The 19,163-nt window shown below is 35.6% G+C and overlaps 1 protein-coding gene across 1 annotated transcript in view; it reads left to right on the plus strand.

Annotated features, from left to right (window-relative positions):
• The window catches only part of LOC100890001 (sushi, von Willebrand factor type A, EGF and pentraxin domain-containing protein 1), a 35,246-nt gene extending 20,191 nt beyond the window's left edge, over nt 1-15,055 (plus strand). Inside the window, exons 18-33 of the mRNA XM_030989886.1 lie at nt 198-333; nt 1,264-1,382; nt 1,620-1,808; nt 2,171-2,353; nt 2,681-2,881; nt 3,327-3,569; nt 4,221-4,412; nt 5,529-5,735; nt 6,873-7,121; nt 7,463-7,708; nt 7,985-8,194; nt 9,365-9,642; nt 10,451-10,739; nt 11,086-11,247; nt 11,644-11,805; nt 12,571-15,055. Coding sequence (XP_030845746.1) covers nt 198-333; nt 1,264-1,382; nt 1,620-1,808; nt 2,171-2,353; nt 2,681-2,881; nt 3,327-3,569; nt 4,221-4,412; nt 5,529-5,735; nt 6,873-7,121; nt 7,463-7,708; nt 7,985-8,194; nt 9,365-9,642; nt 10,451-10,739; nt 11,086-11,247; nt 11,644-11,805; nt 12,571-12,743 — 3,239 coding nt within the window. The 3' untranslated portion in view covers nt 12,744-15,055. The remainder of the gene's footprint in view (nt 1-197; nt 334-1,263; nt 1,383-1,619; nt 1,809-2,170; nt 2,354-2,680; nt 2,882-3,326; nt 3,570-4,220; nt 4,413-5,528; nt 5,736-6,872; nt 7,122-7,462; nt 7,709-7,984; nt 8,195-9,364; nt 9,643-10,450; nt 10,740-11,085; nt 11,248-11,643; nt 11,806-12,570) is intronic.
• Nucleotides 15,056-19,163: the final 4,108 nt, after the last annotated feature.

Below are 19,163 nucleotides of genomic sequence, written 5' to 3' on the forward strand. Positions count from 1 at the left end.
CTATATAAATATTCCATGCATTCCTGTCAAAGAACTCATGTTTAATTTGCAACATTTTTTAACTCGCCTTTCTCACATGTTTTCGTACATAAATTTTTGACCACGTCCCCTCATATTTTCCTTTTCAATTATAATTGTTCTTTGATTATATTGTTTAATGGGAATGGCTTTATTATTTTCTGTTACGTTTTACTTAGATGTTGAACCTCCCATTTTTGATGTCACCTGTCCTCTTAATATCAACATGGATGCTAAATTTGCAAGCACAACTGCTGAAATTGACTTCCATGAACCCACTTCAAGTGACAACTCTGGAATTGTGAACATTACTCGGTACATCATAAGCATTTGCCAAGTACTTCTGCTGCTGCTGATTTTACTACAACTATAACTACTACTACTACTGCTACTACTACTACTACTACTACTACTACTTCAACTACTACTACCCCACTATCACCACTGCTAATACCACCACCAACACCTAACCACTCCTCCTTTTCCTCTTCCTCCTTTTCCTCCTACTACTATTTCTACTACTGCTGCTACTACTTTTACTATTTGTATAACAGCTACTACTACTACCACCACCATTCCTTCTTCTCATCATAATACTATTACTTCTACTTCTACTATACTACTTCTACTGTTACTCTAAGTGTTACTAATACTTCTACTACCTTTATTTTTCTACTATTAATTTTACTATTACTACTACTTCTACTACATGTACTACTTCTACTACTACTACTACTTATTATTGTACTACAGTCTACGTCTTCTACTAATACTTACAGCTTACACATTTAGATGAATCTGCTTTGATTGATCACTCCCTCTCTCTCTTTCTTTCTCTGTCCTCTCTCTTTCTCTCTACTCCTTTGTCTCTCTCTATACCCATTTCTCTCTCTCTCTCTCCCTCTCTCGCTCTTTCACTACCTCTCTGTATGGCTTTCTCTCTCTCTATCAGTTCCCCGTTTGGTAAAATTCAGTCATTTTTTTTCTGATTAAACAAAATTATTGAAAAAATACATAAGAAGTAAACATGTAATAAACGCAAGTCCATCTTTCTTATTCCTGTTACCTTATTACATGAAGGCCTATCACTTTAACCATATTGTTTTTCTTGTTGCTGAAATAGTAATCGTAATACAGTTTTCTTATTTCAAAATAAAGTGTAAAGATAGATGATTCATATTACTTCGCTGTTAATGACGCATATATACATTGATATCATTCTGTAACATTTGTTTTATAAAAAAGACTGGATTCTGAATATATTCCTGGAAGTGAATTTCCAGAAGGTGATACAAGAATTCGATACCAGGCAACCGATGCTTTTGGACTAAGTTCATTCTGTGACGTTGTCATTTCAGTCAAAGGTAAGTGTATATAAGGAGAAAAAACGGAATAAGAGAAAGAAGGGTAAAGGCAGTATCAATACGTATTACAATTACAAGTGTATGGGAAATGCATTGTGGTTTACAAGACCGAAGCGTGATTGCGTGCAATGTGAATGCATACATGTACATGTTTTTGTTTAAAAGAGAAAGTGAAACGATTGAAAATAAATGTGCATGCTAAATTCATTATTGAAAATGTGTTGTTGATAATTTCAGTTCACCGCTGCTCCGTCCAACAGCCGCCCCTTCACGGGGCCGTTACTGGCTGCATTGACTCTTTCATTGGAAGTCGGTGCTTGTTTTCATGTGATGTCGGCTATAATCTGGAGGGTACATCAAGTTTGCAGTGTGAACTAACCTCTGATGGGACGTCTGCATGGAATGACGTCACTCCAACTTGCCTCCGTAAGTTTGTAAGAATTTTCATTCGTAATAATAAAATGTAGGGCAAAGACATGATGACTTGTTTGCAATGTCCTAGTCATTGACATTGATAGTAGTGATGATGAATAATATTTTGCATATTTATTGTATATTTTTTAAATGATTAAGTTGATACTACAAATATTCTAACGTACCATTCATTCACCCTTCATACCTAATTCTGAAATAGAGTTTTTGAATATCCATGCAATTGCCTGCAATGTTAAAGGAGAAAGTCTTTGTCATTATACAGTTTTGTGCTGTTACCTTTGCTGGAATTATCTGGTCAATACATATTGATACTTAAAGAGTTTCCCTGTTACCCTATCATGCCAAATGAACAGCTCAGCAGTGTCCAGCTCTGCAAATTCCTGAGTTTGCCTCTCTTTCTGGCTGTGATAGTTCACCCGTGCCTTTTGGATCCATTTGTACATTCTCCTGTGAACTGGGTTATACTGGCATTGGAGAAAGCATGAAGACCTGTCTGGAAGAAGAGGTGTGGTCTAGTACAAGCTTTGTATGTGAAAGTAAGTCATCAGCTCAATTCCCTTCATTGAAAATAGAAACTAGCCTGTATAGCCTACATTAGATTGGAATAATCCTACCATTCCTGAGAGTGTTAACTAACTCTTCCTTTTAAACAAAATGTCATAGTAATAGAAACATTATGCTTCTTTTGCTCTTTAATTTGCATAACTTTTCTTGGCAATTATTAATTTTTGCGCAATAAAACAGAATGTCATTTAGATCAGTGATTTTAAATTGTTTTCAAGCAATTTGTTTTATTCATATGATATGATCTTATTTGTTTATTGGTGAAGTAAATAATACAACTTTGTTCATTCCATTTGAAGGATTACCATGTGAAGCGCTGTCTGAACCATCATCCATTACGATCTCACCAGAGACTTGTTTGTCCGGTCCACGCTTTGGTGATGTCTGTACGCTGGAATGTGAGCAGTTTGGTTTCAAGATAACCCCTCCTGATTTGAAGGAGGTTACTTGTTCCAGTGATCAGACCTGGACTGGCGAGGTAGAACAAGCTCAATGTGTGGGTAAGAATCTACATACAAATGAGGTCTGCTCGTATATATTGTTTAATTGTCGAAAAGAGTGTTTTCTACTTGACTGTAAAGTTTACATTCATACTTACACTACGTAAACATTTGTCATAGTAGTACGATGCTTTATTTAGAATTATTTTGATAGGCTTTTTTTTTATAAAGATAATAAGATATATGTGAATTTTCAACATAAAGGAATTTGAAAAACCAGTCAATTTTTTCCAGAGCTGCATGTATCAGTGTAAAGATAATAATAATTCTCATTCTTAACCTTGTTTTTTTTTGTGGAAGTAAATTTTTAAAATTCTTTAGAAAAATACAATTGTCAATAGAATTTGAAAAATCTGTACATGTTAATCAATTGCCTTCATAATATGTGGCATGAGGCATATGAATGTGATGTTTATGGATACCTTATTGTCACCTTTTGTTTCAGATTTACAGCTACCAGTATTTGAGGACTGTCCGTCAGATTTTGTTGCCTTTGCGAACAAAAGCTCCAATAAGGCCAATGTGGAGTGGTCAGCAGTCGCTACGGACAATGACCCATCACAAGAACCGGTAGTGACCTGTAATCTCCAACCTGGGATCTTGCCCATAGGTGTACATGTCGTCATATGCAGTGCTCAGGATGAAGCTGATAACGAGGCTACCTGTCAATTCAGAGTGGAGGTCAAAGGTAGGATTCTTCATATACAACAGGGCCCAGTGGCGTAGCAAGGGTCCAGCCGTAGAAGGGAAAATGTTTCATGGTGTGGGGGAGGGATGGGGTGGTGTGTGTCGACGAATACAATGAAAACTATTCAAGTCAATAGAAGCAGGAGGTAGCCCTTTAATGGTCTTTTCTCGTCCTTCTATCTGTATCAGTCTGTTGCTCTCTCGTTTTTCTGTATATTTGTCATGTCGCTATCATCCCCAGCTAGACCGCAGACTTAGCCTAACACATAGGCTATACACCCCGACAACTACCCACAAAACATCTACACCCCAAAAGTTATCCCCAAGAAGCCTTTACAAATCCCAGAAAATATCTACTGCTGTAAATAAGCTTTAACTAATGTTGACAAAACTGGGCTCAATTTCTATGAGCGTGAAAAGATTAAATGAAAAGCAAGAATGAATATGCTTATATGTGAGCAATTGGTAATGAGGATTAATGCCTGACCGTCACCAAATAATGGTACGAACGCATTGATTTAGTTTCGAGGCCGGGACCTCCCATTTATGAGACGACTGGTCCACTACGCGCCTTTACTTGTTGTTAGTATCATTATGAAGATGATTATTATCATTATTTCATTGTTGACATGACTGTAATCTTCTTTTTAAGCACGTCAGTGTCAACCCCTGATTCCTCCTGCACATGGCATTATAGTGGATGAATGCGACAACACCCACGGCTCTACATGCCACATATCATGCTCTGAAGGGTACCGTTTGGTGGGCTCCCCAATCGGACACTGCGAGTTCGATGGATCTTCGCAGATGTTATGGGAATTCGAGGAAGAGGCTTCTTGTGAAGGTACCGTAAACAAAATGAAAACAAAATGAGTGTTTTTGTCGGACCCTAGCTGGGTGTAAAGCTTTGTGCTCCCCGGCTAACACTTCTTTTATTATAGTCATAATGCCACTACTATTAACCCTTACTGTACTGGGGGGGGGGGGGCCTGAGAGGCCCCCCTCGACATTTTTGGAGATCGCGCCGCAACCGCTTGGAATTTTGAATTGTCGTTTCATGACATTTTTCCCTCAAGTCTTGCGCACATTTTGATACCATTTTCGTCAAAATCGGATATACCTGTAAGGTGTTACATAACAATTAGTATGTGCATGTCATCAAAAAAGTGCTATAATTGCATATATTCATATACAAAGCAGAAATGTGAAGATATGAATTGATATCAAATTGCTTTTATATGTTTCTCAGAGTAACTTGATGTATTCTAGGACAAAAGAATACATTAGAAATAAAACAATAGATATAATAAGAAATAAAAAAACAATAAAATACATAAGAAAATAATTAGTTGAAAATCGCATCAAATTTGCATAAATTATCATTATTAATTACATCAAAGAACTATTTTGTGTTAGAAAAGAAGTTTCATATGAATAATGAGTTTCAACATTCAAAAAGTGGAGTCTGACAATTTTTGTAATGATTCTAGTTCCCTAAATATAGTTCCAGATTTGATATTCATAAATGCGTAATTTGCGTATTCATAATTTATGCAAATTAACCTATGCATTTTCAAATATCATAAAAATAATGAAACCTCATGAATTTGAGATGGAGGAAACATTTATTCAATACATTTTTAAGATTCTTCACAAGTCTATGGACAAATATGTAGAGTTTTCTGTAAAATGCATAAAATTAACATTTTGCATAATTAATTAGGCTATAACGACAAAAATTTGCATATTAGGAAAAAACTAATTATACCATCTTGTTCTGTACGTAAATATCTACAAATATGCAAATTTTCGTGTTCATCGGACATTCGACGACCGAGATCATAGGGGGGGGGGGGGGCCTCCCAGGCCCGCCCCCCCCCCCCAGTCAGAGGGTGCTCAAAATAGCCCAATACAGTAAGGGTTAAAGGGTAATAACGGTTTCACACGTTATGATTTTCAGAAATCAGCTGTGCCCCACTCGTTGTTCCTGATTTAATCCGAGTTTCTCCGGAAGCGTGCTCTGAGTCGGACATTGTGCCCCGAGGGACAGTCTGTACTTTGAACTGTAATTTCGACCTGACGTTAGAAGGCGACAAAGAACCTCTGACTTGCCTCAATACGGGAGAGTGGGATCGTGAACTCAATACAGTGTCACTCCTGTGCAAGGGTAAGTCTAAAGTCACACTAGAGTACCTACCAGTCTTCAAGCAAAGACAACCGATAATACTGCAACCAGTGAAAACAATAGCTGATTAAACCCCATAAATTTAAAAGAAATTAGACTCTGGGACTTGGTGCCGATGGGTTAATCACAGGTAACATACTGCTTTATTCATTAAAACTTGAAGGTTTGTGTGAAATTACCTGGGTGAAGGTTAACATACATACGCTAACTGGTTGCAGAATTTTGGCCACTGTTTGTCATATTCTGTGCCTCTGTGGCGATTAATAACTGCGCAGAAGTTTTTGCACTATCCAAAGACATAGCAAAGGTCAAATAACAGTTGTAGTTTGTTGGCGATCGATGGTCTATTGGCTGCCAATTATATAGTTACAAATTGGTTGCCGATGAGCTGCTGAAGGACATCGACCCAAAATAAATATTCGGCTACTACCCGCAGAAACTGAAGACCAACCGCCACCGCTTATCTTTGGACGAACGATCAAAGATCAGAGTGACCGGCAAAAGGTTTTTGATTCACAATCGATGCAACATTAAAATTCACCAGCCGACCAAAATCCTCTAGCAACCAGTCAAACACCAATAACAACCTTAACGAGACACTCAAAAACGTTTCTTTGACCATTGACAACCAACTGGCAGCCGCCGGTCAGCAACTGATGATCACTTAAATGATATTCAGGCTTTAAATATTTTCTTATATCTACAAACAGCATTTTTCATAATTATACTAATAGTTTATAATGCTTGAACTACTCCCATCACCACTCCAATGACTACTAACATCACCACTACTACTAAATACTATTACTACTAATACTACTGCTAGTACTATTACTTTACTACTACTACTACTAGTATTACTACTACTGATATACTACTACTTTTACTACTACTGCTACTACTACTTCTACTACTACTACTACTACTACTACTATACTACTTAACCGTTGTTTGTATACGAATATCAACCACTGGGGGTAACATAGGTCATACGCACATTAACTGAGTTTTTGTCATAAGATGCAGTAGTGTGATACGTATAGCACCCAAAAAATTATTATCAAGAAACCGCTTTATATATGATCGAGGCGTAATTATGTTGTATTATTTTCTTTGCAGATAAAATCCCCCCTACTCTCATCTATTGCCCACCACATATCTTGACTACTCGTACCGAGTATTGGGGTGTGGAGGAAAGTTTTGTTTACCCATCAGCAGAAGATAACTTTGACATGGCATTACAAGTAACCGCTGACCCTCCAGATTTAACGTCACCCTACATCTTCACGTCTGATACAACATGTACATACACATTCACTGATGATGCAGGGAATAGTGTGCCTTGCGTCTTCCAAATTTACATCACTAGTAAGTATTAGTTGGTCATACATTATTAATGAAATCAAAATATCCCCATTATTTCAAACTAAACGCATGAAAATTGTTACTAGTTTGAACGGATGCATCCAAAGGCAACAAACTGTAACAATTTTGCCTACAAAAGCAATGTTTAAATCGAATGAACAAAAATTGTATGATACAGACAAGAAAAAGATATTATGCATATATATTTATTATATAACTTTTGTGCATACACTTCTCTTAGCCTATAAAATATTTTTGTTTAACCACTTTGTAATGAAAATCAACAATTCGTAAAAGCGCATGTACTGATGAACTATCATAAATCACCACCGTCTGTTTTCCAGATGAAGTTCAACCAATCATCACATCATGCCCAACTGGTCGTGAAATGATTACAAGTGAAAGAGTTGGTCTTGTCAACTGGGAAAAACCCTTGTACATGGATATGCCCGGTGTTGAGTTGGTGACATCTTGCAACACTCCCCAAAGTCCTGTAGAACTTCCCTGGGGAGATCATGACATAATGTGTCATGTTACTGACCCAGACAGTGGTTTGCAGGCAGCGTGCAGAATGCCCTTCAAAATCAGACGTAAGTTTATCTTTTTATTGTGATCAATTTACTAGCTGAGATTAATTTAAAGAGAACACAAGTGACCTATATATAACTTCACAACACATATCAAGAAAAAAAAAATCAATGAGCTTCGCAAAATGTCGTAAAATATGTGACTGAGGTCTAAGTTTTCCTTTGTTAAACATGAACTTAGACCAAGAATCAGGTTTAACTGAATTAGTGAACTACAGATCATAGATGAATAGTAATAATTTCAAATTATGTTATGCGTTATTTCTTCCTTTGCTGCAGCCGTTCCCTGCGCGGCTCTTGCCATCCCTGCCCATGGAGCACTGGCCTGTGACAACTTTGCCTTTGGTCGGTACTGCAGTGTTCTCTGTGAAGATGGCTATGACGTCCCACGGGTAAGGTCTAGGCGAGGAAGTACAAGCACCATGAAATTGTTCATCTGCGGTAACTCTGGATTATGGTTTCCTCAACATCTTGTTCCTGACTGTTCAGGTACCTGGCAGAGCATCTACATCTCATAAATACCCAAGTATATGCTTGATAGAAATTGAAATATTTGACAAAATGTACTTACCAGGCAAAAAAAAAGGTTTAATTTTTTGCCTCCTCTATGCAATATACTGTTAGGTCAATCAAACTTGCACTTCTTTCTCTTTTGGTATGAAATATTGAAAAAAGAATGAAAGTTAAACTTCAACAAATTAACAGGTCATAAAAAGCCTAAAAGAAAGAAAAAAGTTTTTGCGGTCGCTAGTTGAACAGTACCTTGTTTTATGAGCAGTATCATTGTTTGGATTTATTAAATGGTTCACTAATCATTTATTATTTGTCGCTGTTGATGTGGAATGAAACCTGGCTTTTTATAATAATAATATTAATAATGTATCTAGATTTATATATATATATATCTATCACTTGATATCCAAATATCTCTAAGCGCTTCACAGAAATTTGTATTACCCTGGTCATCGGATTCATTCATGCACAGTGTGCACCACTTCCACTTCCGTTCCTATGGAGATTTCTAAATCAAAGGCTTCCGTCATCCTACCACGTTCCCATTTTTCTCCTGGGTATGGAGTGGCAAATACCGAATAATGTCTAGCAAATGAGAATTATTACCCATGTAGGGGGTCGAACTCATGGCTTTTGTAGTTCCTGTCAAGTGCTTGAATTACTTGACTTAGACACCTTCAAAGCAAGTTTTAATTCCACGTCAACATCCATAAAGAATAAACGATTATTGAATGATATGATCAATTTTAGAATAATACTCCTCATGTAATCTACATACATAGGTTCATGTTAAATACAGAATCATTTCGGATTTCTCTTTTCAATTCTGTAATGTAAAGTATAAATGAATCAATGTGTTATGGGAACAGAAATCAACCTCCAACATGATAGCAAGATTTTAAATAAAACAACCAGAGACGCTTGCAATAACTTAACCTACGAAACAACCAGAGAAAATTTTAATCACACAACCTTTGAAATTTGCAAACCTTTTAGTGGCTTTTCATAATCCAAACATGACACTTCTTTAGGCACCACAATAGGGTATCAAAATCACACTTGAGTAGATATTATAGAAGTCGTAAAGATTGTTTGTCCGTTTGGAAGTTCAATTTGCAATTTCCATTATCTCTACTGCAATTTCAGAAACAAGGTCATCAAGACACAATCTACCCCTGACAATGTACTACCCATCACCATGTTCTCACGATGACACAGCAAGCACGGAGGCAGTAGCTACAAAGTTTCTTCAGATCATAGAACAGAGTTATTTCCATGATATTTGCACAGACAATCACCTGTGTACAGTTGACAATGTGAATGTATCGTGTGGTAGCGTGACCGACCGTAGAAGGCGCTCCATTTCTGACAACAACATGGACATGGCATCACAACGCGAAGGATCTGACATGAAGGTTACCATGGTAATAGGAATGGCTCATAAACTGTAATTCAAATTCATTTGCTAACAGAATTTAATTGACATTGTCTGTCTCATTGGAAGTACCCACAGAAATCCATATGTCCACAAGAGTTAACATCACATGTTTTTCTTTCTCTATATGATCCTGACAAATAAACAGAAATTGAAAAAAGAAATCATGCATACAAATATAAATTCAAATAAAACAAAACGAATGCGATGTTATAGATTATAAATCTTGATTATGATGCATTTCTTATCATCCTTTTCCATCAGATCTCTGAGCAAAATATTTAAAGAATTTCATGACAGTAAACATATCACATTTTAATTTTCCAAATCTTTATTGTGACTTTGATATTAATACGTGATGATACAAATTTTGCCGAGAAACCGCCCACTAATTGATATATTTGGTAAAATATTATATCTATTTGGACCTGATAGGTATCGCGCACGTGTCGCGTAGTCCCATATACATCTGTCTGTGTACAGTGCTTGTAACTTTACCAAGACTGGGCCAAATTTCTTATTATTTTGCTGATTCCAGAACCTTGCAGTACACACCAATACTTATATGCTAGATGATCAACCTTTTTTGATCGATTCCACAACGTTTCTTTCACAATGCATGGCCAGAACTGGTCTTTATCTTTAACACTAGGATGTGATTTAGGTGATATTGATATTTTTCTTCACAAATTCTCGGTATTATAATTTGTCAGTAATGTCAGTGAGTGCAATTGTATTTTGAGGGAATAAAACAAGATATTATATTTTAAGCAATTCTCTCTTTTTATCTTTAATAGTTGCTCCAGGTTTCTCCCCCTAACAACCACAATCGTGGTATTGACGGAGAAGGAAAAGGGGCTGAGGATATTCTTCATCGTCTTGCACAACACATACACAGTCACATTCAGCACCACATCATGGAAGCTGATGGCCCAGAATGGACTATGGAGGAGTCAGAGGAGGGAGAGGACATTCTTGAGGAACCTGGACATCAGCAGTTTAAACCAGAAGCAACTTTACTCCTTGGAGATATTTCATTGGAATGCGATCCAGGACATTATCTAAACAAGGATCTACAAACATGTGGTAAGATGGCTTAAAAATACTCATTTACATTTCATTTAATTATATTAATGTGTGTCTGTTTTTATGCGTATTTCATTATTATCATTTTTCCTGAGGGGGAGGGGATGGATACAGAATCTTGATGAGTTTATTTATTTTGTATTATTCGTCATTTATTAAGAGACTTCTTAGCGCAGAAAGGAAAGCATAATGTTTTAATCATGATTATTCACCGTGAAACTGGAAGAAACTGTACCTTATGAATGTTTTGGTTTGGACCATTTTCTTGCAGCATGATATGCATCATTTTATACATGAACACCTGTGTTTTTTTCTTTTTACTACCGGTAATTTGCTATAATCACAGTACCTTGCCCTGCTGGCTATTATCTGGATGTCGCATCAGAGATCTGTACTCCGTGTAACCAAGGTTTCTTCCAGGATGATCAGGCTCAAACTGACTGTAAGCCATGTAAGAATGGAACTTCAACACGAAACCAAGGAGCAACTCATTCGAATCAATGCGAAGGTACACATATAAGATTATTACTGTTGGGCCTACTCATGAAAGTACTTTATATCGTTATACAACATTTGTAATCCTGTGACAGGAAAAGGGGATGGTTTGGCAGTAATAAGCAGAAAATTTTGTCAACGCCTTACTCAGGGATTATCATAATCTGTTGGCCTTAATGGCATTTGATGTCATTGTAAGATAGTAGATTAGGTAATTACATAGACTATTATTATCGTAAAATACTAGTAATGGTCACCCCAACCGATGAAAGCTGTCTGTTTCACTCTGTTCACTCTGTTGTCCTAGAGATTTAACCATAACTTCAATAGTTATATAAATCTATGGGTGATGTTTGTCATGTATACGCTTGCCTACCTTTTTAATTTATTCCATTTAATTCTTACGCAGTGCTATGCGGTCCTGGTCATTTCTCATCGACGGGATTCTCTCCTTGTATGCGGTGTGAGCAGGGTTCATACCAATCACTTCATGGTCAAACCCGCTGTGAGAATTGTCCACCTATGTTGACCACGCCAGACCATAGTGGAACGTCTGCTGACGATTGTCAAGGTGATTTCTCAAACAATGATTATAATTCTTTGATAAAGGCAGTTTATTCTGATAAGCTCTGCCCTGTGTTTAACCTGACATTCTTGAAAATCATCGCTAGTCCATTATTGTTATAGACTTCAAGCATGGTTTGCTCTTGGTGCAGTAAGTTTCATGGTGCGATATTGGGGTCAAACTATGAGTATTTATTTATTACTACAAAGAGAAATCAAAGTTTACATTCACTTACCTAGAAAATTTCAGGTATTTTGTTTAAAAATTATTTCAAACACTCCACCTAATTCTGGTTATTAGTACACGGTTACAAACAGTATAATGTTGTGCTGTCTTTAACCTTGTTGTTTATTAACTCCCCCCCCCCCAAAAAAAAAAAAAAAAAAAAAAAAATGAAAAAAAAAAATGAATAAAATCAAAATCATCAACATTTTTGTTGGTAATAAATCGAAGGTTAGAACTTGATCATGAGACTGAATCAACGTAATCTCCAAGGACTTCAAATTTCACATTCCTAAACACTTTTTAAGAAACCTCAGAGTTATGAATTATTTATGCCATTTTGAATTAAGTGGCAAGTTGTTGGAAAAAACTGGTGTTAAAAAAAAAATGGTATTGTATCTGACACAGATTTTGTTTCCTTAAATAAATTTAACATATCATCGTAATTCTGAAGAAATAAGTTTCAGCTTCAGTTGATTGTTTTTTTATTCAACGAATAAAATTGATATATTTTACATCTAATTAATCAATGATTATTCTCCTTTCTAGAGCCCTGTTCAGCCGGACATTTCTCCAAGAGTGGCCTCCATCCTTGTACACTTTGTCCTCCAGGCTTCTACCAACCACACCCACAGCGCACATCATGTAGAAGATGTCCTGGGTATACTACCACAACTATGTCAGGAGCAATATCTATCAACAGTTGTCACATCGTGAAGTAGGAGGGTGGTTTGGGGACTTCACTTCTGGTTTAGTCCAGGAATCCGGCCCGTTTTTAACAATCTCCTCCAAAAGGCGATCTCCCCCTATTCGCTGTAAGCTCTGAGCTGGCGTGATCCCCAAATTTTTACCAGTGCTATTGATAAGGGGAATTTGGCTAACCCGGTTGGAGTTGTGCACAATATAGCGAATGCTGCTTTGGTGGGCTAGCACTCTAAAAAATTATTTGCCACATGAGGTGACCAAATGGATCAAACTCCAAGTTGACCAGACTCTGTGTATAGATGCCTCTGATTTGTATGACTGGCTGGCCGTATATTCGTGGATTTCGCTATGCCTATTACGCTTGCAGCGGGTAGGGGATAGGATTTTTGTTTATCATGTACATTCTCTATCATGTAACTATTTCGCAAGGAGATGATTTCAGTTATTACTTTGTAGTGGTAGTTTTAAGTTTCCAATTCGTTTGTTTCTTGCAAGCTTGGGTTGGGAATATTTGTTATCCGGCTGTGTATAGAATATCTGTTTCCAGTATGTACATAATATGATAAGTATAACAAATATTAGTACACCGTGCTAACATTGTGACTTGATTTGACGGTCATTCCCACCTTAAGGAAATAAGCATGTTTTCATTAAAAAGTTGATTAAAGCAAGCAAGGAATCCTTTTCAGTTTTTGTATAACGAATATGTTTATACCAAAAAGAGACCAATTTAAATTTCATATTGGCTAATGAGTAATACAACTTGAATAAGAAAAATTGAATAAGAATTTGGCAGATTTTGAGAGTATAATGAACTTTACCCATCGTCAAATGGTTTGTATAAGAAACAGGTTCTGCAAAATGTTGATATAATTAGTAAATCAAAAAACCCTACACCACTCCTACAAATGGAGTTTTATGTAACACATCGACAAGTCATTTACCTGTGACAGTTTTAATTTAAATTAATTTAATTTAATTTTGATGAAGGAACTTTACATAATTATCTTGATCTAAGGAGACACGAACGAACAAAGTTTTGATGCTATGGTTCAGACAACTCTCTCAATCTGAGTACATAGACAGTTGTCTGGCAATAATTTATGACGTAGCAATCGCCAAAACGACATCTTCTTGGATTGTAACACTGGCATTTAACTTTACCATCAGTTTGCCAGTATAATCCTAAATCTGAAGAGAGTGTCTAGTCCATAGATATCGAATCCCTCACAGGTAGTTACGTTTTCTACATGTTTCTACTTGTAACTGCCCTAATGAACTTGTTAAACAACAAACCCTTGTATGGTCCATGCTATACTGAAGTTTAGGGCAAGGGTATCTAATTCTGTTGATCTCTAATGATATTGTCGAGACGATTTTGCTCTGTGGCAATTTCCACGGGGGATATTTTGGCTCGCGTTTTTGGAAATATGAAGATTGATTAATAAGTGCAGTGTATCATGAATGTCACAGATTTTTTTATAACTGCAGTGCCTTGTAAAGTTGTAATCAAAACAAGATCTAAAATATTTTCATATAATGAACTGAAGGGCAATTTCTATACCCTATGGTATGCCCCATGAAAATCATGTTTGGATTACGTTGTCATGTTTGCACATTTCAATAGATGATGTGCAAGGCTATTGAAATTGACTTAACTTGAATTTTCGAAAGTAGATGCTATTGTGTTTTAAAATGTGTTATTTGCAGTGTGTATGTTAGTGTTTTGTGATTATTACAGTGTAATTGATTGGAAACAATCGTTAGCTCCGTTCATTTTTTTTATAGTCTACCGTTCATTGAAACGATTTGTGGCTTTCAAATGCGTTTTCCTAATTGTTAATAGCGTACATCTTAACTTGAATAGATAGACTGCGTGGTATGTCTTCTGGCCTGGAAGTATCTATAGATTTTGAAGATAGCAAAAACGCACCACCTCTATATCTATGCATCAATTTCCTCGATTGTAAGCATGGCAATGTCACTAAAATTTCCTGTTCTGTTTCCTAATTTTCAATAAACACAGAGAGAAAAACTCATTTTCAATATTTTTGATTGATTACTAATACCCATGTATTCCGTAGATACATGTCTCATAAAGAAGTGTGTAAACAATGTTGCGAGCATGCAATCATATACTTTTAAATAATTCTTGTTTAAAAAGGTTCATCATGTCATCAGTTCAGAGCCAGGCGGGCATTCTCTCATATCAATTTACATAAAGTTAATGTCCTTCTGGCTCCAAACAGACGATCATGTATCCTAAAGAAAATATGTTACTATTCTTTTTTAGTTCAGAAATAAAAATGACTTTCTAAATAATCATTAATGGACGTTTGATTAAGACCTTATTGTTGTAGAACTACGTGTATGTTTTACTGTAACTGTTAAACATTTAAACATTGAGAGGGTATAGCAAAGGTCAAGAGAGTAAAAGAAACAGCGACAGTAAAGAGAAATGGAGAGGTGTGGAAGAGAGGGAGAATAGAGAGACGAATTAAAGAAGGAAGGAGTATAAATTGTACAGACGGAGATCAGAAAAGGGGAACTATTACGACATGTAGTCTAAGGGATAGGAATCGCCTCAAAAGAATAATTACATGATAATTGGGACAGAAAATGCAACATGCAATATCAGCAATATGGTATGAATGCTGCCCCATGGAGTGGAGATGGTGCAAAGATAACACACACATGTGCACACAATCCGATGACCGGGGTTAAAAACCTAATAGTGTATCTGTAAAGTGATTAAAGACGATTACTTCGTATTAGGCACTTTATGAATACAGATTTATTACCATCAAAATGTTTTGTGTATGGAATTGAATAGTGGGAAAACAAATGATGCGGCATTGTTGCTAAGCTGGGAATGAGAAGGGAATAAAATACCAGAGAAAAGAAATCCCCAAATACCAGTTGTGTTCAATCGATCCCAAGTTCCTTAAGGAAAGGCTAATCTGGCAACGAGTTAGCTAATTAACACAGACATAGAAAAGGAAAGGTCTTGATCCTTCATTAATCTTTCTCACAACTTTAGTACAATTTAATGTAGGTTGCATCGAACATATTTTTTCATGGAAGTGCAAGGGGAAATATAAACACCTTTGAAATCCTTGCTTTCACGTACTATCCTATGGCAGGTGAACTTATTTTTAAAGGCCAAATGGAGACAAAGTCATTGAGGTTTATGCGGAGTATTTTCAAATTTGGGAGCATTCATTGATCTTTTCCATATCCTCAAAAGTGTTGTAGGTCTCATTTTATACCACTTCAAGGAAATGCTAGGGGAGATTTAAATCGATTTGGATCCCTGCTTTCACGTGCTAATTACCTATGACAGACGATTTTTTTTCTTCTGTAAAATTTGACTAGAGCATGCATATCAACTCCCCCGGATTTATGGAGGCAATTATTTGACATAAAGGTTTGAAAAATGATTTTGTTTTACGAGTTGATTTTGTTATCAATGGATACATATGGAAAGATTGCGTCATATATTAGCAACAGTTGAACAAAAATCATTCTTAATATTAGCAATTTTTTTGCGGAATCAGTATGTTTAGGACCATGTTCAAACAACCCATTTTAGGCTACTGCCAGCCTTTGAATTTGTGGGTAAATGGCAACATATCTGAAACACAGCTATTTACACACAACCATGACTAAAGAGAAGTGGTATTGTAGTTCACAAACACATTCATTTACACAAAGAACCTATATATAAATATACATTATTATCACTACTATAGGAATTTCCGGCCAAATTCGCGAGTTTTTCATTTAAATTAGTTTGTCTTGCGTTCAAATTCTACGGTTTTAGTGCTGTCAGATATATCTTTGGTTTATATTCCTTTTTCTAGTTTTCAAATTCTTCTCATTCTCAACCAACGAAGACAAAGTAAAGTGGTGGAACGAATAATTTAAAGAACTCTCTTTTGGCATGAGATTCAGAGCTAGCTGCATTGCCTTTCTCTACCTGATCCCCTTTCTCCCTTTTATTTGACTAGCGTTTGACGTGTTTTTTTGCAATACTTAAAATTACGAAAGAATGGTCAATGCCCCGTGTATATTTATAAGCGAGACTTACTTCTTCCAAAACAAGTTTATAATTGTCAGCTTGGATGATGAATTTAATTACTATTGTTTTATGTTTAATATTGAAGCTAGTTTTCAGAAAATTCTTCAAGTTTTTATATTTCTTTTACTTGCTTCTATTATATTTTTAATCACAATTTCTGTTTAAACAGAATAAGGGTATGAACTTATCAGCTCACTATATTAATTTCTTCCTTTAAAGAAAATATCTTTGAATTCCACTTCCCTGTTCGTTATTATTATCATTACATTCATTTTAACATTTTCAGTTTTATTTACTTATTGTCTTCTTGTACACGATATCTTTACCATCACCATCATAATTTTTTTTCGAGGGGGGTGAGATCTGTTGGGCCGTTAGATTGGTTCACAACATTCAATTTCACATCTTTGCTTCTGTCTCTCTCTGTATCTTTCTTGTTTCCTCTCATCTTTCTCGTTTGTTCACTCACATTTTATTATAAATATCTATACATGCATGTCCTTTGCCAAGACATTGATCTACTTCTGCCACACTCCACCCGGGTGAGGTAAATTGGGACCGGTAGGAAGTAATTCCTTGAATGCTGTGAGCACCGAAATCGGTAGCCTAGCAGAGCCGGGGTAATATTAGAGCGCTTTGAGCACCCTACAGGGTGGATATGTGCGCTATATTAATATCCAATATTATTATTATTATTATTATATGTATGGTTTGTTCTATAAAAGAACATGCCATTTTCGTTAACACATGGCACGATTAATCTCCTGAAAATGTAAATTCAAACCGTAATTCTACTGCCTCGGTAAGAATAAATTACAAAAGCATAGTTAGGCTTCATTCACACAAATAAAGGTCCATTAAAATACGAGACGTCTCTTTTTTTATCTCTCCACTTGCATTCAGTTGCATTCACTGACACGTAAAATAGCTATATTTTCCAACAGTTAAATGTTTCCTCTTGTCTGGACTTTCATTTTGTTCTGTTAACAGACCGTGTTCTCATTTCATGTGTGAGCGAGGCACTCTCTTTTCTCTTTCATTCACAATATTCTGTCTTTGCTTTTTCGTATTCATTTCGTCATTTTACCTGCTTCACAGAAAATAGACAAGAAAAAAGCTTCAAAGGAAAACAGATAAGCACACTTAATTTTGTTTAATATACGCAATCACCTTTACATGTATTTCTTGGTTAATTTAAGTATGGAAAAACGATATATCAAGAATTAAAGTGATAAACATTGTTAGTGTGGGACATGTATATCAACCAATAGCAGTTCAGTGTTTCCTTTTTTCTTTCTTTTTAAATTTAATCACTTTTTCCTTCTCAAGTTGGCAGCAATTATTTTCCTACATTATTTCAAAAAACTAAAATGTTTATTGCAATATGCAATGTGAACAAAACTGCAAAATTTAATCGAAATTTTGCCAATTTGTACACGAAAATTGAGATTTTAAACTCATAACTGCGTTGCCAATGTAGAGACTTTAGTGATTAGTTTAAATTGAATCACTCTCATTCGAGAATGACACAACTTACTGCATTAGAAATAAACTCAGAAGTGTATGTGTGTTTTGCTCTTTCTGCGCAAGTAAACTTGCAATTGCTAGCATTCCGGTCAAAAGATAATTTAAAAAGGCAATGGAAGGAAACGCTACTGTTATGGGTTAAAAAATTCTATTTATCCTCCTCTACGCCCTAAAGCATATATAGATTACCATAGCGAAAAATATCAATTTTAAAGGTTATATTTATCACAATACTGCAACAGCTAGCTAGGTATCATAAACAAAAAGTTACTGGTTTCGCACACTGTATTAATTTTCATAGAAAGACTGAAAATATATACATTAATTTCAGCAGAAAATTTCCGAGTTACATATATACTTAGTAAGATATTATATACCACGCACCTAAAGAAAAATATTTAAGATACATTTTCATGCTCTTTTACCCCAAAACACTTTACTAATAATTTTCTTACATAACTTTTTCGGGTAATTTGTGCTACGTAATTTCTTCCAAAAAAAATATAGGGGTACATTTAATACTACATGTACTCACATTGTTGACATAATAGCAATTATATGAAATAAATCAAATGATTAATTTGATCAATAATGTACATTGTATATCAAAATAAACGAATTCAAACTTAGAGCATAAACATTCAAACGGTACTTTCTGTGACAATTACATGAAGCTTTTAAAGAGGAACTCATCACGTTTGTATTGATACTTTTCTTAATCGGCAATACATAGCATTAATGATGCAAGATACGTTTTGATGTAAAAGTGAGATGTTCCTCTTTATCCAAAAACCAAATGTAGATCTACATTGTCGGAGTATAAAGTAAC

Source organism: Strongylocentrotus purpuratus, unplaced genomic scaffold, assembly GCF_000002235.5.
Source record: "Strongylocentrotus purpuratus isolate Spur 01 unplaced genomic scaffold, Spur_5.0 spur5_scaffold_19, whole genome shotgun sequence".
NCBI lineage: Eukaryota > Metazoa > Echinodermata > Echinoidea > Camarodonta > Strongylocentrotidae > Strongylocentrotus > Strongylocentrotus purpuratus.